Consider the following 19,937-nt stretch of genomic DNA (forward strand, 5'->3'; position numbering starts at 1 on the left):
TTGTATAAAATGCTCAGTGCTGTTTGTTGCTCGCTTTTCAGTTTACAAGACAGTAACGCATATAGTCATCAAGAGATTGCGCTGATCTTGTCAAAGCACTTCATCGCGCATGCGCAGCTCCTCATCGTTACGCAAGCAGCGTGTTGAGTGGCTTTCTACAGCAGACGCCAAAGTTTGGCTTGAGGAAATCCTCAGGTAGCCACTTCATACCATTTTCCGCCTCTTCTGATCGTTTCTGCGATCGGACAGTGGCATTTTACGTTCGAACTGGGGCAGTTTCCCGTGAGTTACCAACGTCGTGTGACCCCGATTCGTTCTCACCGAGAAAATGGCGACGACGGCGGCTGCCCTGCCGACGGTCCCGTCTCGGCGCAAGAGCGGCAGCAAGCGATCTCCGGAAGACGTCGAGAAGGATGGCCTGACACCTTCGAAGCGTGTTAAGGTTAAAGCAGAACCACCAAAGGAAGATTCATATGGTAAGCTGCAAAGCTGTCAGTACCATTTTTTCCTTGAAGGCGGTGCCTTTTGTGTGCGCCCTGCTTTTCCTCTGCCTGACTGATGGGGAACGACCGAGCCAACCGAGCCGTGCCGCCAAGAGGCCGTCAATCGCGCTTGTGCCATACCACGCCGATCGTACTAGCTTACTGCAGTATCGTACTGTATCGTGTGTTGCGTTTTTACACTGTGATAGCACGGATCGTAAATCATTTCCGATTGAAATAGTGAAAACTTCATCAAAAATTCTCTGTTCACACAAAAGCCTGAAACAGACGGCAGTTAAATCGGCAGATCGCCGTCTGCGTTTTGGACGTATGCTTTCAACGCAGCAGACAAAGCGCACCCCGCATTCTGGCGCTGGCGACGACGGGGAAGCGAGCCTACGCGTACAGTGGTATACGCTTCCTGGGAGAAGGCAGGCAGGGGCCCCGTAGAGCCCGCTCGCCAGCTTGCCCGCCCGCCCGCCGGGCTCGCTCGGTGAATCGATGGCAGCTTTCCAGCATCCAAGCGGCGGCGGCGACAACCGGTTTGCTCGTCTGTTGACGGGCGCCCCTCCGGGGACTCGCTCGCTTGCTGCCAAGCGTATCCGGTCGCCCTGGTCGCCCTTCCTCGCTCGGGAGGGGAATCGTCGGGAGGGCAGCCGAGGCGAGCTCGCACGGCTGCCAGCTGGGCTCGGCCAAGCTTCTCTTGACAGCTGCTCGGGAGAAGTTATTAATGCGCACGGGGCTTGCAGCGTTTGGCTGAAACTGACTGTCTCGCGTGATTACTAAGTTTAGATATTGATTTGGTGATTGTTGTGGCGGGATATGTGAACGCGTCGGAGCTTGTCGCGCGTTTAGTCGTGTGACATTGTTGATCTTATACCGATCTCTGTCGAACGAGGTAAACAAATTTTGGGCGTTATAGAATTCGGATAAAGATATAAAAAGTGCTTTTACTTTGTTGACTTTTTTTAACTTCTCGAATACGAGAGCTTCTAAGAACAAATAATAGCTGCAAAATAAAAAAGAAAGTTTGTACTATGCAAGCGAGTGACAAGTATAGAAGTGAGTGTGGTGTTTTCTTCAGATGTCATTCCACCAGAGGTACACGAGGTACAGACCATTCCCAGTGCCAACACCGCTGCAGCATCGAAAGGTGGTGAGTCTATCAGAAGTTTATCTAACTTTAAGCGATGGATATGGGTTTGTACTGATCACAGCAAAACAGTTTCAGTCCTGGGCTGGTCCACGGAAGAACTAAACCAGCTATTGCAAAACCTCGAAAAATGTCTGCCAGCAAACGACACGGTGAAGTACACCACCATGGTGGAGAAAGTAGACTGGGAGAAGGTTCGCTTTTCCACTTACTCAGCTGCTCAGTGCAAGGAAAAGTGGTCGCAGCTCATGCAGAAGGTAGTGTCCAGTTCTCATAATATTTGTTGTCTCGTCGCGCGATGTAATATAACGTGCCCGTGATTGCACCCAGTTGCGGAGGTACCGTACCTTGACGGACCTAGTCACCGACGCCCACGCCTGGCTCCTTCAGCCCCTCGGCACTGGAGGTGGACGCCGTCAAAACAATCCCGCACTTCCAAAGAAGCCACTCACCCCCTATTTCCGATTTTTTGTCGAGAAGAGAGCCAAGTACGCTCGCGAAAACCCCGATTTGTCAATGTCGCAGCTCTCCAAACTCCTGTCATCCAAGTACCAGCAGCTTTCAGACAAGAAGAAGGTAAAGATGTCAGTGTTGTCACTTCCATACAGGGATGGACCGAAAAACCGTAGTTGTATTAAGACAGAGCAGGATACCAAAGGAAAGAATAATGATAATAAAATTAAAATAAATAAATGCTTAAATTCAAATGGGGCTGACTTATATTCTGGCTTAGACCGCAATATTGGCGCATCAAAAATTGAATTGAAAACCTGTTTGAGACAGGTTCCAATCAGTTCAGTTTTTGATGTGCTCACGTATAAATCTGAACAAGAGTTTGAGTGCAGGTTTCAATCCACCACGTTATAAACCTGTGGTAGGAAAACGGCAGTGCTCTGGGAAGGTGATGCAGAACTAAGTATATTTAATGTATTGTTCATCTTCATTGCAGCAAAAGTACAAGGACAGCTATGACAAGGAGAAAGTCCTCTATGATGCTGAAATGAAAGAATTCAAGTGAGTTACTGCAGGAATTGTTTAGGAGGGTGAAAATGTTTTAGTATATCAAGAACATATAACTCCGGTTGATTCTTCAAATAGGAAAGAACATCCTGAAGAATTTCCTGAACCTGTAGCCAAGCCTCAGAAGGTACAGCAGCCACTGAAACCACAGCCACCTTTCAAGCTCTTTGCGGCTGAACGAATGAAGCGCCCAGAATTTGAAAAGGTGAGAGAGGATTAAGATAGACCCCTTTTCTCAAGTATTATGCACGGGGATATGCTCTTAAGGTTGTCCCAAAACCAGTGTATGGAGTACCTTGCAGTAATCTCGCTAATCCTTAAAAGGTTCTTTCACGCTAATACTGATATGGACTAATACGCTTATACATACTACAGATGGAGAAGAAAGAAGTACAGGAGGAACTACGCAAGCAGTGGGCAAACCTGTCCGATGGAAAGCGTCTCAAATGGATCCGTAGAGCAGTGCAGGCTCAGAACCAGTACCAGGTATAAACCATTGTTTCTGTTCATGTAACAAACATAACAAAAAAATAAACGTAACAAACAAAACGACAACACAGACAAAGTCTCAAGAGAGGTCAAGGTCTCTCTCTCTCTTGAGGCCCTGTCTGTGTCGTCGTTTTTTGTCCCCCAGTCTCAGGTTTTTAAGTCATGAAACATTACAGGCCACTTCTGCAAGATTTGAATATATATTTTAAATGGTGTTGTTGGATTTTTTTGTGTGTGTGTGTTTTTTCTTCTAGTTTTTGCAATAACCGAAAGAAAGGTGTCAAAAAAGGAGGTGGAGTGAACCAGGAAAAAAAGTAAAAGTGCATTACACAAAAAAGTAGCTATCCAAATTGACAAAAAAGGCCTGTGAGGAGATGTAGCTATTTGGAGTTACATCGACAGTCCAGACCATTGTGAAAAAAAGAACTTGTGTACGCCTTCTATGGCATGAACTACAAACTAGTCCTTGTCAGCTAACATAGAAAATGTCAAATTTCAAATGCAAACAACAAGAACTAAGGCAAAAACAGACATCCTCAATCCATCGGAAGTAAGGAAGACTCACTTTAGTGTATCCGAAACAGAACGAGGAATAAAAAAGACAAGCATAGGGAAAGCCAATGGGGCCAGTCAATCTACCGAATGAGTTCCCGAAAATATTACAACCGAAAGCACTGGAGGCATAAAGAGCCCCGTTTTAAAAGGGATTAGGCATAAGGCATTTAAGTTTAATCTAGTATTCGTTGTATTGTGGCTTTCAGGAAGAAGTGGCTGAGTGTCCAGGCCTCAAACTGACCAACCCCAAGCCTATCCTCAGCAAAGCAGAGCAGGAGTTCAAGGATAAGTGTGAAGGAAAACCACAAAGGCCACCCAAGTAAGAAATCTGACACAGCTCGGATACTGACATGCAGCGGGCCTTTTCTCAGTTCTGCTTTCCTATTGCAACCCGCAGTTCGGGCTACAGTCTGTTTTCCCGGATTATGTTGCGCCAGTTGAAGAACGTACCGGCCAAGGAGAAGATGGCAGAGATCTCTCGATTGTGGAAGGCCCTGGCTACGGCGGAACGGGACGACTACAATAAACAGGCAGTTAAGGTAATGCCGATAGCTTTTGCCAGCACATGATGTGGCCTGGATAGCGTGTCGATACAGGCCTTAAAGGGTTGCGAAATAATTCTCCAGCGTTTGAAGGAATCATGTTGACTATGGGGTGACGTGTCTCCCGAATATGCTAAGCAAAGTCACATTTTGATCGCGGGCGATTTGGGCGATCGCCCAACCGCCCCTCCCTTGGATCCGCCACTGGGTGTACCTGTTCCCATGGTAACCCTCTGCAGGAAAGCTCCCTGTGTGGTGTCGTGCTCTGCCCATCGTGCTCTGGAAAGCACATTTGTTTGAAAACGTTATTACAAAAGCACCGTGCTCGGGAGGAACTTGTGGCTTTTTGTATTGGATATGTGGATTACAATACTGGGTTGATTGCAGGCCAATGCGAAGTACAAGGAGAAATATGCAACCTACCTCAGCAATCTTCCAGAGGAGGAACGAATCAAACTGGAGAACGAGGCCCTCGCTAAGAGCAGCGGCGGTAAGAAAACAGCATCACCTGCTCAAGAGGTGAACGGGGTGACCGTTGGGGATGAAAACCAGCCGCCGCAGAGCGAGCGGCCCAAGCCCAAGAAGCCCCTCTCCGCCATGTTCTTCTTTCAACAAGAAAAGGTGGCACCGATGCGTGAAAAGCACCCAGACATGTCCAAGCAGGAAATCATGAGATTGATCGCGAGGGAATTTTCCGAGCTCCCAGATCGCAAGAAGGTGGGTCCTGCGGAGTTGTGTAATGCGCATCTTTCGTGGTTATTTGACGCGGAGGTTTCAACAATGTTCCCAATTGTGCACAGGAAAAGTACCAGAAGATGGCGGAGGAGGCAAAGCAGAAGGCACTCGAAGAGACAAATGGCTGTAAGACGTAAGTGCTAATGGCCAAAGTTTGTGAGCGAGAATTTAACATTTGCAATAAATGTATTCTACTGAAGTGTGTATCTGGGCTCAAGTAGAAGAACATAAATATAGATGTACGGTACAACTTTAGGGTAGTTCCGCATGGCTTTGGCCTTCGTGACTGAAACAGTTTAGTAGCAGCTACTAGCAACAAAAGCTTCATATGTTTTGCTACAATCGCTGATCGTTTACTGGATGCTTCTTGCGCTGTTGCGTTGACAGGAAAGAAGAAAAGGCTGTTCCAGCACATCCCTCCAAGAGACAGAAGCTCTACAAGGGGGAGCCAAAAAAGCCCCCACAGTGAGTACCCCCCCTTCCCTGTTTTATTTTCTGCGACCTTTCATGACCTTTCGAATATTGCAGGACGTAACAAGCAGTAAGTTTACCTGGCACAAGAGCTAGCATGATTTGGTGCAGGGTCAGGGGGCAGTACACCGAAATTCGTTCTTTTTTTTATCCCCCTTTTTAGGAGCGGCTATGGTGTGTTCTCTACGGAGATGCTGAGTCAGCTGGTGGACGTAGACCCCAAGTTACGTATGGCTGAGATTGCAAAACGTTGGAATGCCATGACTGATGAGGGCAAGGAACACTACAAGAACATGGTGCAAGAACTGCAGAGGAAGTACGCCAAAGAGCTCAGGAAGTTCCTTGAGGTATGAGCAGAAGGTCCAGATTTGTTTTTCTTTCTTTCTTTCCTTTCTTCTCATCTTTTTTTTTCCTGTCACGTTGCTTTTCTGGAGAAAGTGGTCAAGTTGAATGCCTCAACTGCTCATGCATCATTCGAGCCCGAGGTTTTCGGGAAAATTTTTTTTTTTTCTCTAAATTCGGGCAGTGAAAATTGGGTAGATAAACGTGTGTCTCTAAATTCGTGCAAATTTCGGGTGGAGTAAGACTTCCAGTACGGTACATTCGGGTAGAAATCGGGCTGAGTTACAGACGTCTTAGTGAGGGCAATTTGCCGGGTAAAAATCCTGTTTCACCATAAAGAGGCAACCTTCAATTCGAGGAAGAATCGGGTTAAATCATAACACTTAAGGCTCTATGTATTGTGTGCTGAATGTTATCGTAAGAGTCAGCTTTGAGCCAGCTCATTGTAGCTGTAAGATGACAGGAATGAAATAGATTGCATGACTCCCGATGGCAGCAGCGAATTAACTGCGGGGTCTTGATGAGTAATAGTTGAAGGTATTGTGCAAAGACCTGGAAGGTGTGCTGTGTGGGTCCCTCGTGATCAGTGCTCCAAAAGCTGCTGTCATTTGGGCTATAGCGCATTTTCCTTCTGCAGAACCTGAGCCCAGAAGAAAGGCAGCAGTACGAAGAACTGCAGGCAAGGCTCAAGGACCAAAGAAAAGGAGGCACAGCAGCAACAAAAGTGGCAACGGCACCAAAGGCAAAAACAAAGGCGCAAGAGGCACCGGCACCACAGGAGGAAGCTTCGTCGTCGTCATCGTCAGAGAGCAGCTCGGAAGAGGAGTCATCTTCTGACGAAGATGACGAAGTGGAAGAGAACGAGGATGTGAGTGCAAAACAGAAGGTGCAGCAGAGGACCCAGCAGGAGTCTGAAGAAGACTCCGACTCAAGCAGTGAGGAGTCTGAATCGTCCTCGGAATCATCCTCAAGTAGTGACGAAGAAGAGGAGGAGGAGAAGTCAAAGGGAGCAACTGCAGTGATGCACAAGCAGGTAGCAGACATGAAAAAAAAAGTTCCTGAAAAGAAGGTAAGTCATTGATTCATAGAGCCTGAAGTTTTCGGGAAATATTTTTTCCTACATTCGGGGGGGTAAAAATCGGGTAAATAAACATGTGCACTAAATTCATGCAAAAATTCGGGTGAAAAAACTTCCAGTACGCTAAATTTGGGGAGAAATCGGGCTCAGTTATTCAAACTAATTGTAGCGGTTTGGTACAAATGGTGATGTAACTGCATTTTTCTGCCAAACAAGTAAGTTAGTGCATTCCTACAGACATCTCAGTGAGGGCAATTTGCTGGGTAAAAATAGGGTTTCACCCTAAAGAGGCAACCTTCAATTCGGGGTGCAAATTCGGGGAAGAATCGCCCTAAACTTAAACCCTAAAACTTCAGGCTCTATTGATTCACAGTGTACACGTGGGTAGCGAATGCAGCATCAAAATGTTACTGCAGGCCCCGCCGACCAAGCAGGCAGCTGCGGACGAGAGCAGCAGCAGCGACAGCAGTAGTGAGAGCAGCGACGACGATGACGACGACAATGACTCGAGTGGCTCCGACTCCGACAGCAAATAGCGTTCACCGGCGCACGATAGGCGACATGTCACAAAGACTCTGATCAAGAGCAGTGTCCTGCCGTGGCGGTTCTGTTCTCAGTGAGGTTGTGTTCTCATGTGACCAAGGAGTTTATCCGTATCTTTAGTGACAATGCAAGAACGCAAGTGTTGGTGTACCACACAAGTTTTGTATGTTTCGTTCCTCAAGAGGAGACTGAACATGGACATGTCCATTCACGTTGCTGTGCCATCTTGGGTTTTAGAACTTCGTTGTTCCATTTTATTCGTTATTTGCACTCTTTCTTTCTTTCTTTTTTTTTTGTATTGTCATTTCATCACATATGAGGGAAGATACCATATTTGCTCGGTTCTAACCCCCCCACCCGAATGTAACACGCAAGAAACGTAAGAAACTCCCGAAAATACAAAAACTCACTAGACGAAAGCTCTACCACGTAGATTTTGCACGCGTCTCCGGGACGCTGCTCGGGTCCACAATTGATGCAACGTTTTTCTCAGAATTTCCGTTCTCTGACACAGCTCTAATGTGCATGTGATTTTGAGTGCACATTTTGTGAAAAAAAAAAAAAAAATCTCGTTAGAACTGTGCAAAAATGGTATTCCAGTTAGCAGGCACTGTGGACTGGAATCCCACTACATAAGGATCATGTTCCTTTTTTTTTTTCTTTCTTTCTGTTACGTTACTGGTTTTGTTACTGGTGTTACATTGCAGGGTCTGCTCAGAGTGCCTACGTTTCATCATCCATGCAAAAAGCAGTCCAGAAACTCTGCGACTTAACATTAACTCATTCCTCAACACTTGCACCTGCATCATCGTAATTCTCATGCGACTCTGCCACTCTAGGTTCATGTAGCTGCTTGCACACAAAGCGGAAGTCCACAGGTAGACCCCCTTAATGTGCCTTTAAAATAAATAGTGTCTCGCTAAGTGCCACTTAACCCTAGGTACGAATTATTCGTGGATGCACAGAAAAGGGAGTCTTCAGTTTGTAGCCTTTTTCCTGCGCCTGTCCTGCATTAACATCGTGGGGGAGGTGTTTTCCTGGTGTATGCTAGTCTGTTTTTCACCACAGAATAGTCACTTTGTAATAAAAGTTTGAAAGCGAACGTGATACGTCCTTTCGTAATATAGTGCGTTTCATTTACGAGGTCACGTTCAGTCACACATTAGTTCACCTTTTGTCTTGCAAAGGACGAGGTAGCCCAACATATCTCAATGTATGGCCTCGTTGCATTCACTTTCTGCAGACGATGGAAGAGACATTTGCTATCCTGTAGTCAGACCTCCAAGGTAGGGGGGGGCTCGATAGAAAAACTCCCCCCCCCCCCCCACTGATCCTGTGCCGACAACACACACATACTTGTGCACACTGCAAACTGAGGATTAAAAAAAGGAACAAAAATAGTTGATTTAGACGTTCACAGTAAGATTACATGTATAGGCTGTCATGACAAATGAGGTGGTGTCACGGGATTGGAAGTATTTTGAAAAGCTCATACTTTGAAAACCATTCAGGTGTGCTTCTTAGATAGACACCATGAACTGCAAGAACTTTCGCGATCGTCACACTGGTCCCCCCCACCCCCACCCCACACACATATATTATGTTCTCGGATTTGCACGATTTGTGTGGGTCGGTCCGTGGCAGGTAGGGGGGGGCTCGGGCACCCCCTAGCCCCCCCGTGGCTACGCCACTGCCTGTAGTTCTGCGCAGGTAGGAGAAATTAGAGCATTTAAGAAAGGATCGAACATTGAGACGTGGCTAAGTGGAGCTGCTTCTGCAGTTTTAACTTGATAGTGTTAAACTCGCCTTGCACGATACATTTCCACTTGAGTGCGTGTCATTTTGTAACATTAGTGTGGCAGTCGACTGCTTGCAGTTGTACTAACAAAACCACAAGGTTGCACTAAGTTAGGTGTTAGTCGTACATACCAATAAAACCACGTGATATGTGTGTGTAACACCAACGCGTGACATCATGTGCGTCGAGCACCGCAATAATGCTGGCATTCAGAAACTAATGTGATCCTACTGATGGCGTGGTAGGACATTTCATTCCATCTATTTGTACGCACTCAAATATGCACCTTGCAGCAAGGTGCACACCGAGTGCATTGTATTTGAAGGCCAGTAATTTCTTTTTTTTTTTCTTCAGTCCTCTAAGGCAGAGGTTCTCAAACTCTGTGGACCCAGGGAACCCCCGTACATTTGCGGGCAAACTGGAGGAACCCCCGCACTCATGCACACATACATACACAATGAAAAAGAATACACAATGAAAAAGAACACACAATAGAATTTTTGCATTGTTAAGCAAGAAAACTTGTAAGTTTTGCAAACACAAAACTATTTTTGGGGAACCAGCGCATGCAGTGTGCCTGTAAAGTTGGTTTCCCGCAATGCACCCAGCGTTCGGCGAAGTCTGCTCTACAGGCGGAGCAACCGCAAAAGTAATTCGAAAAATTCGAAGAATTTTCGAATTTTTGTACAGGACTTGTGGTATCACCCTGCTGCCCACGGAACCCGAGGCGGGGCTTCGCGGAACCCCCGTGCTCCGCGGAACCCAGTTTGAGAACCCCTGCTCTAAGGTCCATGAGTAGCAGAGAAGCCACTCAAATCGTACCTATTCTTCTTGTCCTTAAATCCTTACTTTTCATATTTGAACAGGGTTTCATGGATAATGTACTAAATGTGTCACAGAAAGGAGTGTCCTATAGACAGCGGAAGCTGAGAGTAGGTATAAAAATAAACCATAAAAATAAAAACCATAAAATAAAAACCATATACAGTAGATTCTCATTATACAAACCCCAAGGAGCCAGAGATTTCTGTTGGAATTATTGAAAGTTTGAATTCCCAATATTTTGGCATCATCCAGGAAGTTTTTATTTCTTTAATTTTTTAATTAATTTGAATCCTTTACGGAATTTTTATAAAAAAAGCTACGAGAGCAGCATAGATGTCGTTTTTGCAGTTGAGTTATATGGCCAGGCAGACATCATCTTCAAAAGACTATGTAACTACTACGAGGTCACTAATTGGCTAAAAAAGCAGGCGGGGCTAATGCAGAGCTTCTACTAATATTTTTTGACTACTTCTGTTGCTATACTGTGCATAGTTCTTGTCGGGTCTGCGGTTATCCGTGGAGGACTTCATATTTCTGTAAAAAAAAAGTAAGGTTCGCTTGGCAATTTTTGAAGTTTGATTGAAAAAAATTAATTTCCCTCAATTAAAAATTGTCCAACGCCTTACTAAATGGTGGCAAAAGGTTCCAGAAGGTAATTGCCGAAAGTCCCACAATCCTCCGGCGAATACGTCGCCAGTTAGGAGTTTTTATCACTTTAGGTGAAACACCCTGTATATGCTGCATGACAAAATTATGGTTCCTTATGATTATTTATGTATCTGCACATATAAAGCATTTTTTAATGTTTCCTCTACTAAACACGTCTGTCGCAGTATCATCGACATCCTCACCAGAAGTTGATGACATTTCAGTATTTCCAAGACTCGGAGACACTCGTAGTCGAAGACGCGCATATTGAAAGATTGGCTTTTGCATCGAGTCTTTTGAAACTGAACACAACGTACAAAACGTACTAGTGGTATTGATAGTTCTGAATATTTGCATCCTCACTTCCCATTCTTTGACCGTATGTAAATAAGTGGCACAAGAAAAAAAAAGAAATCTTACCTTTACTACATATTTGAATTTCTTCCTACATAGTGTGCCACATGGCTTTACAGAGGGTTGCTATACAATCTTGTTACACATAAATTACAGATGAGTGGAGGAGTGAAGGTGGATCACAGCAGCATAGTATGTGGGCTCTCCAAGAGTTGCTTGAAATGCTTGAGCCACTGAGCACCGACTGCTCCGTCCACCACCCTGTGGTCACAGCTGAGGGTAACTGACATCACCTTCGCTGTTCTATACCTACACGATAAACAAATTGGGGTGTCTTAATCTGCGGTTCCTCAATGACTGCGTAGAGGTAAAGCGAGTCTACTAACCCCGATGAGGCATTTTCATCAGGGATTACTGTATCCTGGGTAGAACTGACAGCCAAGATGCATGCCTAAATAGGTACAAAGAGGGATATAGTTATAGACGCGGGTGCGGTACTGGTCATTCGAGCCGCTTATAGAATATTAAATACCTGCGGTGGGTTAATAATTGCTGAAAAACTCTTCACACCAAACATGCCAAGGTTGGAGACTGTAATCGTTCCACCCTGAAATGCCATTTAGACTGTAAATGAAAGTGTTTGCAAGGTAGACTATAAATAGAGCCTGAAGTTTTCGGGAAATTTTTTTTTTTCTAAATTCAGGGAGTAAAAATCAGATAGATAAACATGTGCTCTAACAATTGGTAGAGCCCTGGACTGGCAATCCAGAAGATGTGGGTTCGGGTCCTACAGCTGGCTAACCTTTTCAGTGACTTCCATCTTTCATCATGTGCTCTAAATTCATGCAAATTCGGGTGGAAAAACTAAATTTGCTAAATTCTGGGAGAAATCTGGTTCAGTACAAATGGTGATGTAACTGCATTTGCTGCCAAACAAGTTAATCTGCATTCCTATAGATATCTCAGTGAGGGCAATCCGCAGGGTAAAAATCGGGTTTCACCCTAAAGAGGCAACCTTCAATTCGGGGCTGCAAATTCAGGGAAGAATTGGCTTAAACCCTAAAACTTCAGGCTCTAACTATAAATAACTTTGTTGTGTGTGCATGACAAATATGATTATCTTTTTTTTCTTCTAATAGTTCACAATTCGAGTAATATCCCGACACCCTACCATGCAGCAGATAGGGATGCTATTCAATGTGACCTCATGCACGTTGCATGTCAACAACTTGCACCAATTACTTTGCGTGTCGCTTACCTGGAATTCCTGTGGCTGGAGCTTCTTTTCACGCGCTTTAGCTGCAAGGCTTTTAGTTTCTTGGCTGATCGTTGCTAGACCCTAAAAGAAATGATGCGTGCAATGTTTTTGTATGAAATTCCCTAATGTCCATTTTTCTATTAACCTTTTTCTCTGCCTCAAAGACTATGGGTGTAATGAGACCCTCGGGAGTGCTGACGGCCATGCTGACATCGACAGTCTTGTACCTAAAATGAACGTGTTCTCCGTCAGACAGTCCAACAGCCGAGCCAAATTTTACGATGAACCTCGACTGAGCGTCACAGACTCACTCCCGTATGAACGTTTCTTGCCACGATGAGTTTGCCTCGGGAACTTTCTTGCACGCCAGAGCAGTAGCTTTGATCACAAAGTCATTCACTGACAGTTTAATGTTGTCTGCCTTGAGCGTCTGGTTCAACTCTTCTCGCAGCCTGGAGTAAAGAATGTGGCAGTCACGGGCATGTCATGACCGACCCAACAGATGGGAAAGTAGCGCCTGAAGTGAACGATACTCTCTGATAAAATAAGACATACAAGACATTAGAAATGCTGTTTACAGCCAGGTTTTGGCTCACACAGAACCATGGGAAACTGCTCGATGATCAAGTGTTCACATTCCACTAACATCTACACTATGTAGACTGTGCATATACAGTGCCCTCATCAGAGGAGAGGTCTCTGCTGAGGAAGTATCTGCCAATTGGTCGACAACACAGAGTATCGTCACATCCTGGTGTGTGTCGTCTGCTCTGCTTTTGTGGTGGCTAAATCTAGCAGGGACAGTGCCTTGATCAGTGGCAGATCCGGGGGGGATCGCCTCCCCCTCCCCCCAAATAAAATGCTGGTTATACATTAGATTTCCCTCTCTCCCCCCCTCCATTACGCGATCAAACAAAGAACCCCCCCCCCCCCCCCCAAAACCAAGGTTCTGGATCCGCCCCCGGCCTTGATCTCGTAATTTTCAGCAACAACAGTTTCAATGAAGAAGGGAGTTGATGTTTCATATTCCCTCCTAGCCATCAGCTGTAAAGGGCATTTGCTTCCGTTCTTCCAATTCTCTGCCGTTGAAGTGTCGTGTTTCCGCCACTATCTCTGCAGGACTTGTACTGAGGGAGCAGACGATAAGTAGTACTCCACATGAAGCCCATGCACTCGAAACAATGCACAGTCCTCCTAATGTAGGAGTCAGTGAGTCAGAGCTATTCACACACACTCGAGCCCGGGAGCACAACCAATAGCGACGGCACAATATCATTCTATTATTTCTTAGCAGGGTTTCTTATTTATTGCCGTACCTTAACAGCTGATCCATTTGAATATCCACCGTGAGGTAGTAATGTGGAATCATTTGTTTCGACTGTAGTAGCCTCCTGGCAATAGTCTGCAAAATTTTCCAAAAACACATACATAGCCCCCCAGATGGAAGTTAGCCAGCAGCAATGTATTTACCTGCCGCATGCTGGTAAGAGAAATATCTTCGTACACGGCACCTGGATGCGCTGGAGCCCCAACATGCGGCGCTGCCGTAGGTACCGCTGTGTCCAAATCTTTAGCTACGATACGTCCACTTGGCCCACTGCCTGATGGAACTTGCTAAAAATTGGACACGGGACTTGCAACATGTCACTTAGCACAACATCAAAAGTGACTAAAATCCTGCCGCAACACCAAAAGAGCAGATCTATAGCGTAGCCAGAAAAATATTTCAGGATGGGTTCCATGGGAATTTTACATGGGGGAGAAGGATTTCACCCTCGTTTCCCTCTCCTATATGCGCTACCAAAAGGTACGTTTTTTAAAGGGAGGTGAACCCCCCCCCCAAAAAAAAAAAAAAAACTCATCTGGCTACGCCACATGAGCCTAAGCACATGCTACTACACCTACTACGCCTAAGCACATGCATACGGTTTTTTAAATGACCAGCCCACGAGTACCTTCCTAAGCTGCTCGTATTACATGCTCGAGGGACATTTGCACACATAAATAACAAATGGGTGATCAGATTAAAAGCTACAAGGAGAATGGATAAGGCAAGCCAAATCAACCATATTATTCACCTTCTACCACTAAGCGAAGAATAATTATATAAGGCTGTTTGGAGAGTTCATGGTAAATACAGTAAATATCAAGGAGACACACTTTAAAGGGACAAATCATAAAAGCAATTTCAAGTACATGAAGGCGAGTAATTTAAAAATAGAGATTAAATGGCTAAGGGCATCTGCATTTCTTTAAAGCAACCTTTCTTGCGTGAAATTGTGTTTCTTTAAGTGAACTAAGTGATACTAAATCCCCATTGCTCATTTTAGCCATGGTGGTTCTTTCTTTTCTCAAATTTGATGGGATGTGCTGTGCAATAGTTGTCATCTAGCACTGCTGGCTTTCTTCCCTTATGGTTTATACAGGCTGCGGGTGTGAGCTCTAGGCAAAAGACATTGCAAAATACCCACCCAGGATAACTTACGTGGTCAGACCATGCTAGATAATTCAGAAGAACAAAGTTATGGATGTAATTACAATAGAGAAACGATTCTAAAGGCCAGTCTTTGCAGTCTCACATTTATAAAATGTTGTCCTTTTCGAATTAGACACAAATAAAACTACTAAACCATAACTATTCATCACAGGCATCACTTACGGAGAGACTAACTCCTTTCTCAGCCGCGAGACGTTTTGCCAGTGGACTAGCGAAGAGGCGACCTGCTGCTCCCACTGCAGAGGGTGCCACAGGTGTGGGTACTGCTGCAGGAGGTGCAGGGGGACTGACTGGTGTAGGTTCACTCGCAGGTGAAGGCTGTGCACTTGCAGGGGGGCTAGGTGGAGGTGCGGCAGCTGCCCCATCGTCTCTGAAATCCGCAAACGCAGCGACGTCCTCCTGGCTGTACACGAGTACGCAGAGCAGCTACGGAAGAAGAAACAGAGACGTGTCCTTCCTCTGTGCTAATTATTACAACTCATCAGCACAATTCTGCCAGTTTTAGCTTATACCACCAAAATCTCGCTCAAACAAACCCTTCGAGATCGGCAAAAACCGTTCGTTTTGCACAGACTGCATTATCTGCATACAGTGCAGTATCAGTGATATCCTTTTGTCGAGAGACTGTGTCAGGAGCATAAAACGTAGGTGTTATCACTATGCTGTGCTACAGCACCATGATATAAACGGAGCACGCATTAGCATATATTACGGAGCATATATTAGAGTTCTTCGTTTTCAGGTTAAACCCAATTTTTCGCGATAGTTCCCCCGAACAAGTTTTCAACAATTCGGGTAAAAATCCGATATCTACCCGAAATCCTTGCGTTCCTTCAACTTGTCTTACCGTCGTAAAAGTGAATCATAATATCAGCAAAGGGAGCTATTTGTGACAACCTATTTGTCCTCCTTTTATGATCCCCTCCTGCAGGAGTCAAAAACAAACTTTTGTGGAGCTCGGGCACGTGTTTGAATACCGCACAGTCATTCATTGCCCCAGTTCCGAGCGGAGAAATAACGATTCTTGTTTCTCGCATCCCAGTGTCACAGCAGTGGCTTGTTTCATATCCATGACGAAAACCCGAGACTGGGAAAAAGACGAAAAACAGACGACACAACACAAACACTTTGTGTTGTGTCGTCTGTTTTTCGTCTTTTTCCCAGTCTCGAGTTTTCGTCATGGATCTTAGCCACCAGCTCGCTTGCTTTTTAACCATTTTATTTGTTTCATATGCCTTTCTTTTCGCCCGAAAATTCCCCGGTGCCATATCAAACAGAGGTCATAGTGCCCGATTTCACCCCGAACTCTCTTGTGTAAATAGCACCCTAAGCACCCTAAGAACCCTAAGCATACTCCGTCCGTGGCATTACACTCATCAGCATGCGACGGATTGCTAAGTTCTAGGCGAGTAATTGCTAAGCAACTGCAAAACCTTCTCGTTTTAACTTTTATTATGCCTCCAAAACGAAGTGGACCTTACCTTTCCAAGTGGCACGTCTCTGGTTCCAGCAGGGATCAATATCTTTGCCAGGTAACCTTCTTCGGGCGTCTCAAAACCCATGGTGGCCTTGTCTGTTTCTATCTCACACAGGAGGTCGCCTTCGCTTAATTTGTCACCTTCCTTCTTCTCCCAAGAGATTATGGTGCCCATCTCCATAGTAGGGGAGAGAGCTGGCAACATCACCTTCTGGTGTGGCGGGAGATCTGCAGACATGCAGTTGTAAATTTGTCAAGTGTGTCACGCCTAGAACGAGGTTCTAATCTCTCCCACCTGGACTGTACCATCTCCGAGAATGCTCACTGTGCGTGCTCACAAGTGGCAACCGCGCACTGATGTTGACACAGTGGTGAATGCCGCAACTGTAAAATATGATTATGCAGTAGCAGGACTGGTGCTTCTGACTAAGGCAGAAAATTGGCTAATTATATAAATTTGATTTTGGAGTAGGCGAACAATTTGTTGAAATATATAACTTGCTGTGAAGCATATTCTTGGCGTTCTTTCCTTCTTTCCCACAACTCCACCCATACTATATACATGCGCCTTCAAGCAATCGTCACAGTTTTACAAAAATAAATAAAATAAAATGCAGCTCCTGCAGACGTACGAACCCCGTTCCCGGCACAGGTGGATTCCGACGAATAAAGAACTAAAGTAGTGCTATAAATTGTCTTTTGTCGTATTTCATGATCATACTCAGAGGAACCGGCGACAGGGTATAGTTCTGCAAGACGAAAAACTTGTGTACTGCGGTGCTTTGTTTGGCTGCACACACGACAGTAATAGGATCCTCTGTCGTAAATAACAAATAACCAAACAGCAGGTGTAAAATATAGTGTGTAGGAAGCGATGTTACGTTGTGACCTCTCCAAAACATACAAAACCTTACCGCGACTTCAAAACTTCTGGTTGTTTCACAGTACATGGCCTAGAAAGCTTTCTGAGCACACTGGAACGATTTGTTGCACTTCCAAGTTCATTTCGTATCAAGTTCACGGTTCTTAGCATCGCGAACTTTCCAAATTCTTCGTAACGCGCCCGAGATGCAGACTACGAAAGACGACTGTAAAGGACACTGCCGATAGTTCACATGAGCTCGTCGAGGTGGCGACGCCGGGCATAGTGCTCCTTCGGTGCGTTACTTGCGAGGCGTATTGTCATCGTTTCCATTTTGGGCGGGAATTTTAATTGTTGTAATGCCCACTACCGTGGGATGGGAGTCTTCCGTTGCAGTACTGGTGTTTGGGTCAGCAGAAACTATTCAAAGCTGTTCAAAGCAGAGCACCTAAACCCATTTGATGCAGGGCATACTCAATGACCTATCAATGACGTCTTGTTCGTCCTTGTGCTTTGTGGTTGCGTTTTTATTATTCAACTTCTGTCCTGATGATCTCTTCAGTAGTGCTTTTTGTCCAATCTTTTTCGTTTCAGCCGTTGTGTCATTCTAGTACTTTCTGTTGCATTGATTCATTTTGTTGATTCAGCTAGTTTTTGGACCCGAATCCAAGTTGCTGGTGTGAATTACTCGTCCCTGGTAGCAAGTTTTCGATCTTCCATTTCGTGCCGAAAATGTCGCCATTGTATTTTATATATAGTATTGGCACATATGGGCAAGGAAAATATAAGCTTTAACATCCCAGGGAACAGAAATCAGGCGCATTACAGGCACAGTGGAGGATAGGATAGAGAAATGAAAGAAGCATGTTGATTGGTCAGAAAAGAAAAAGAATTACTGTGAGAGAGAACACACACTGTCCACGTAAGACTGGACAGCATCATTCAAAGTGGTCAGCCATTACAACATACAGTTCAATACTCTTTGTTTTGGCAAGCAGTTGTGCCATATTCCATGTGACCGCTTCCATGCGGCAAAACAAATTAACAGAGAGTCCGGGACAATGAGAATAATGTGACACAGTTTGCCAGAAATTACCATTCGACAGCACCTGAATCAATCTGCAATTACATATGGCAATCAGGAGTTGCGTTCGTGTGGTTGCCCACACAACAATGGCGTCTTTTGTTTGTAAACGGAAAGAGGCCTATACACAGTAGGAATTATAATTTCAAATTAAAAACACAACGTCTTCAACAAAAACTGTATTGCAGCGTATAAAAAATATGCTATTATAAAAATGCCGAAAGACACCTTTTAAATACGCAACAACCTTATGGTACTTATGGTAAGCGTAACAAGTCTTTCATTTTGCTGGCCACAAACGTTGACACGACACTCGTGTCCCCCAGAACAAAAGCGTGGCTCAGATTGTGCGCACACATGTGCAGGTCGGCACTGGGAAACGCTTCCTTCATGTCCATGTAAAACTGTTTCGGGCACCACATGTCGCTGGAGCCGTAGTAGAAAGTCAAACGTGGCAGGAATGTCAGTATTACTTCATTGTTGCGTTCCTGCACCTGTAAACATTACAAAATTTAATACTGGGGCCGAGTCAGCTTACGTATTGCGAGCGCTTACATTGCAGGGCTCACCTGGTCTACCTCCTGAAAAGCCATGAAGACGACCAAGCTGAAGACAGCGGGGGCGAGAAAAACCAACGTCGCCCGTTCGGCGCACGTCCTGCGTTTGCTCGGGAGGTCACAGAAATAATACTTTATGAAGAGGGCTTTCAGAAGTACCGGAATCACCATAAGCAAGTGCACTACAATCCATATCCCGATCTTCAACAGTGTGAGATGACCAAGCAATGCCTGAGCGTTCGGTGTTTTGGAAAACAGCTCAAACACAGGGAAGAGCAGAAAGGAATGTACAATCTGCAGAAAGAAAGATTACAAAAATGTAAAAGAAGCACATTGCTCGCCGTTATACATACACCCACGTGCATTTGTGGTCTTTTCTCCATGATCTGAAGTATCACATACGCTCCTACGGAATGTCCAACTAAAAGTATGGGTCGGTTCACGGGTATGTTTTCGTCGAGGAAGCTGAGCTTGTGCTGTATCTGGCCGTCTAGTCCATACAGCTCTGGATTCGCTGTAAAATGAAAAAGGATATCAGCGCATATCGCGTGATACAAGAACGAATATGGCATAGGGGCACGATATGATAAGGATGATAAGGGATACCTGAGAAATCGGGGGAAGATAATGGACGGGGCACTTGGTCGTGGCCTGCGTGCGATATTCCACACACATGGACAGCCCCGCCACATGCCTGATAAATTTCCTTGAGAAACTCTTCATAGTAGTCAATAATCCCGAGGTTCCCTATCAATCCATACAGAGATTAAAAATGATATAGCCCCCGCGGTACGATATCCCAGACTTACCAGGAATAAGGACAAGGAGTGGAGATATGCAGTCTGTGTCCAGTCTAGAAGTTCCAACCACAAGAAGCTTTGTTGGAACTCGATTCACAATTTGGTAACTGTATGCAACGGAGACGGTTTCTTCAAGAGCCGGCTCCGTCATTTGGGTACTACAATCAAAGGTTGAAGTTGTTTGGTTACATGGCAACTCTTAAATCAACACAGCTCAGAACTGAAGTTGATGCATACGGTTACGGCACGGCACGACCGTCAATGTGAACAAACGAGGAGAAATGGCAAATGAGAGGGCAATAAAATTGATAAAATCCGCGAGACACGAAGGCGATGCGGCTTTTCTGCTTCTTCTTCTTCCACCACT

The 19,937-nt window shown here is 45.1% G+C and overlaps 3 protein-coding genes across 6 annotated transcripts; 1 reads left to right on the plus strand and 2 right to left on the minus strand.

Annotated features, from left to right (window-relative positions):
* Window positions 1-105: 105 nt before the first annotated feature.
* Window positions 106-8,512, plus strand: LOC135393879 (nucleolar transcription factor 1-A-like). Its single transcript, XM_064624203.1, has 15 exons — window positions 106-476; window positions 1,567-1,638; window positions 1,708-1,892; window positions 1,966-2,211; window positions 2,585-2,649; window positions 2,734-2,860; window positions 3,031-3,141; window positions 3,906-4,018; window positions 4,097-4,238; window positions 4,629-4,958; window positions 5,042-5,109; window positions 5,364-5,441; window positions 5,611-5,794; window positions 6,427-6,858; window positions 7,284-8,512. The coding sequence occupies exons 1-15, from the start codon at window positions 329-331 to the stop codon at window positions 7,401-7,403; spliced, it is 2,421 nt and encodes an 806-aa protein (XP_064480273.1). The 5' UTR covers window positions 106-328; the 3' UTR covers window positions 7,404-8,512.
* A 2,571-nt stretch (window positions 8,513-11,083) lies between these two features.
* On the minus strand, window positions 11,084-17,381 carry LOC135393880 (dihydrolipoyllysine-residue acetyltransferase component of pyruvate dehydrogenase complex, mitochondrial-like). Its single transcript, XM_064624204.1, has 12 exons — window positions 17,182-17,381; window positions 16,563-16,651; window positions 16,272-16,495; window positions 14,953-15,216; window positions 13,764-13,907; window positions 13,610-13,695; window positions 12,605-12,745; window positions 12,439-12,520; window positions 12,294-12,374; window positions 11,568-11,642; window positions 11,422-11,486; window positions 11,084-11,344 (listed from the first exon to the last, which is right to left on the minus strand). The coding sequence occupies exons 1-12, from the start codon at window positions 17,298-17,300 to the stop codon at window positions 11,215-11,217; spliced, it is 1,500 nt and encodes a 499-aa protein (XP_064480274.1). The 5' UTR covers window positions 17,301-17,381; the 3' UTR covers window positions 11,084-11,214.
* A 998-nt stretch (window positions 17,382-18,379) lies between these two features.
* LOC135393881 (lipid droplet-associated hydrolase-like) lies at window positions 18,380-19,937 on the minus strand. 4 transcript variants are annotated; one of them, XM_064624206.1, is made up of 6 exons: window positions 19,808-19,937; window positions 19,580-19,728; window positions 19,377-19,517; window positions 19,124-19,284; window positions 18,783-19,064; window positions 18,380-18,707 (listed from the first exon to the last, which is right to left on the minus strand). In XM_064624206.1, exons 2-6 carry the CDS (start codon window positions 19,719-19,721, stop codon window positions 18,471-18,473), a joined length of 963 nt encoding a protein of 320 aa, XP_064480276.1. In that variant the 5' UTR covers window positions 19,722-19,728; window positions 19,808-19,937; the 3' UTR covers window positions 18,380-18,470. The 4 variants fall into 4 exon arrangements, with proteins under 4 accessions (XP_064480276.1, XP_064480277.1, XP_064480275.1 ...); XM_064624207.1 differs by having other exon boundaries at window positions 19,130-19,284; window positions 19,580-19,937; XM_064624205.1 differs by having other exon boundaries at window positions 19,580-19,937.

This window comes from Ornithodoros turicata, chromosome 5, assembly GCF_037126465.1.
Source record: "Ornithodoros turicata isolate Travis chromosome 5, ASM3712646v1, whole genome shotgun sequence".
NCBI classification, from domain to species: domain Eukaryota; kingdom Metazoa; phylum Arthropoda; class Arachnida; order Ixodida; family Argasidae; genus Ornithodoros; species Ornithodoros turicata.

Bases quoted from the DNA above. Each gene is read 5' to 3' on its own strand.
- LOC135393879 (XM_064624203.1), top strand. From the start codon at position 329: ATGGCGACGACGGCGGCTGCCCTGCCGACGGTCCCGTCTCGGCGCAAG. The intron at 2,861-3,030 runs GTGAGAGAGGAT...TACATACTACAG, and splicing joins AGCGCCCAGAATTTGAAAAG to ATGGAGAAGAAAGAAGTACA. The intron at 6,859-7,283 runs GTAAGTCATTGA...ATGTTACTGCAG, and splicing joins AAAAAGTTCCTGAAAAGAAG to GCCCCGCCGACCAAGCAGGC.
- LOC135393880 (XM_064624204.1), bottom strand. From the start codon at position 17,300: ATGCTAAGAACCGTGAACTTGATACGAAATGAACTTGGAAGTGCAACA. The intron at 13,908-14,952 runs GTAAGTGATGCC...TCCAATTTTTAG, and splicing joins AGAAAGGAGTTAGTCTCTCC to CAAGTTCCATCAGGCAGTGG. The intron at 13,696-13,763 runs GTAAATACATTG...AAAATTTTGCAG, and splicing joins CTCTTACCAGCATGCGGCAG to ACTATTGCCAGGAGGCTACT.
- LOC135393881 (XM_064624206.1), bottom strand. From the start codon at position 19,721: ATGACGGAGCCGGCTCTTGAAGAAACCGTCTCCGTTGCATACAGTTAC. The intron at 19,285-19,376 runs GTATCCCTTATC...TTCATTTTACAG, and splicing joins ATCTTCCCCCGATTTCTCAG to CGAATCCAGAGCTGTATGGA. The intron at 18,708-18,782 runs GTGAGCCCTGCA...TAATGTTTACAG, and splicing joins CTTTTCAGGAGGTAGACCAG to GTGCAGGAACGCAACAATGA.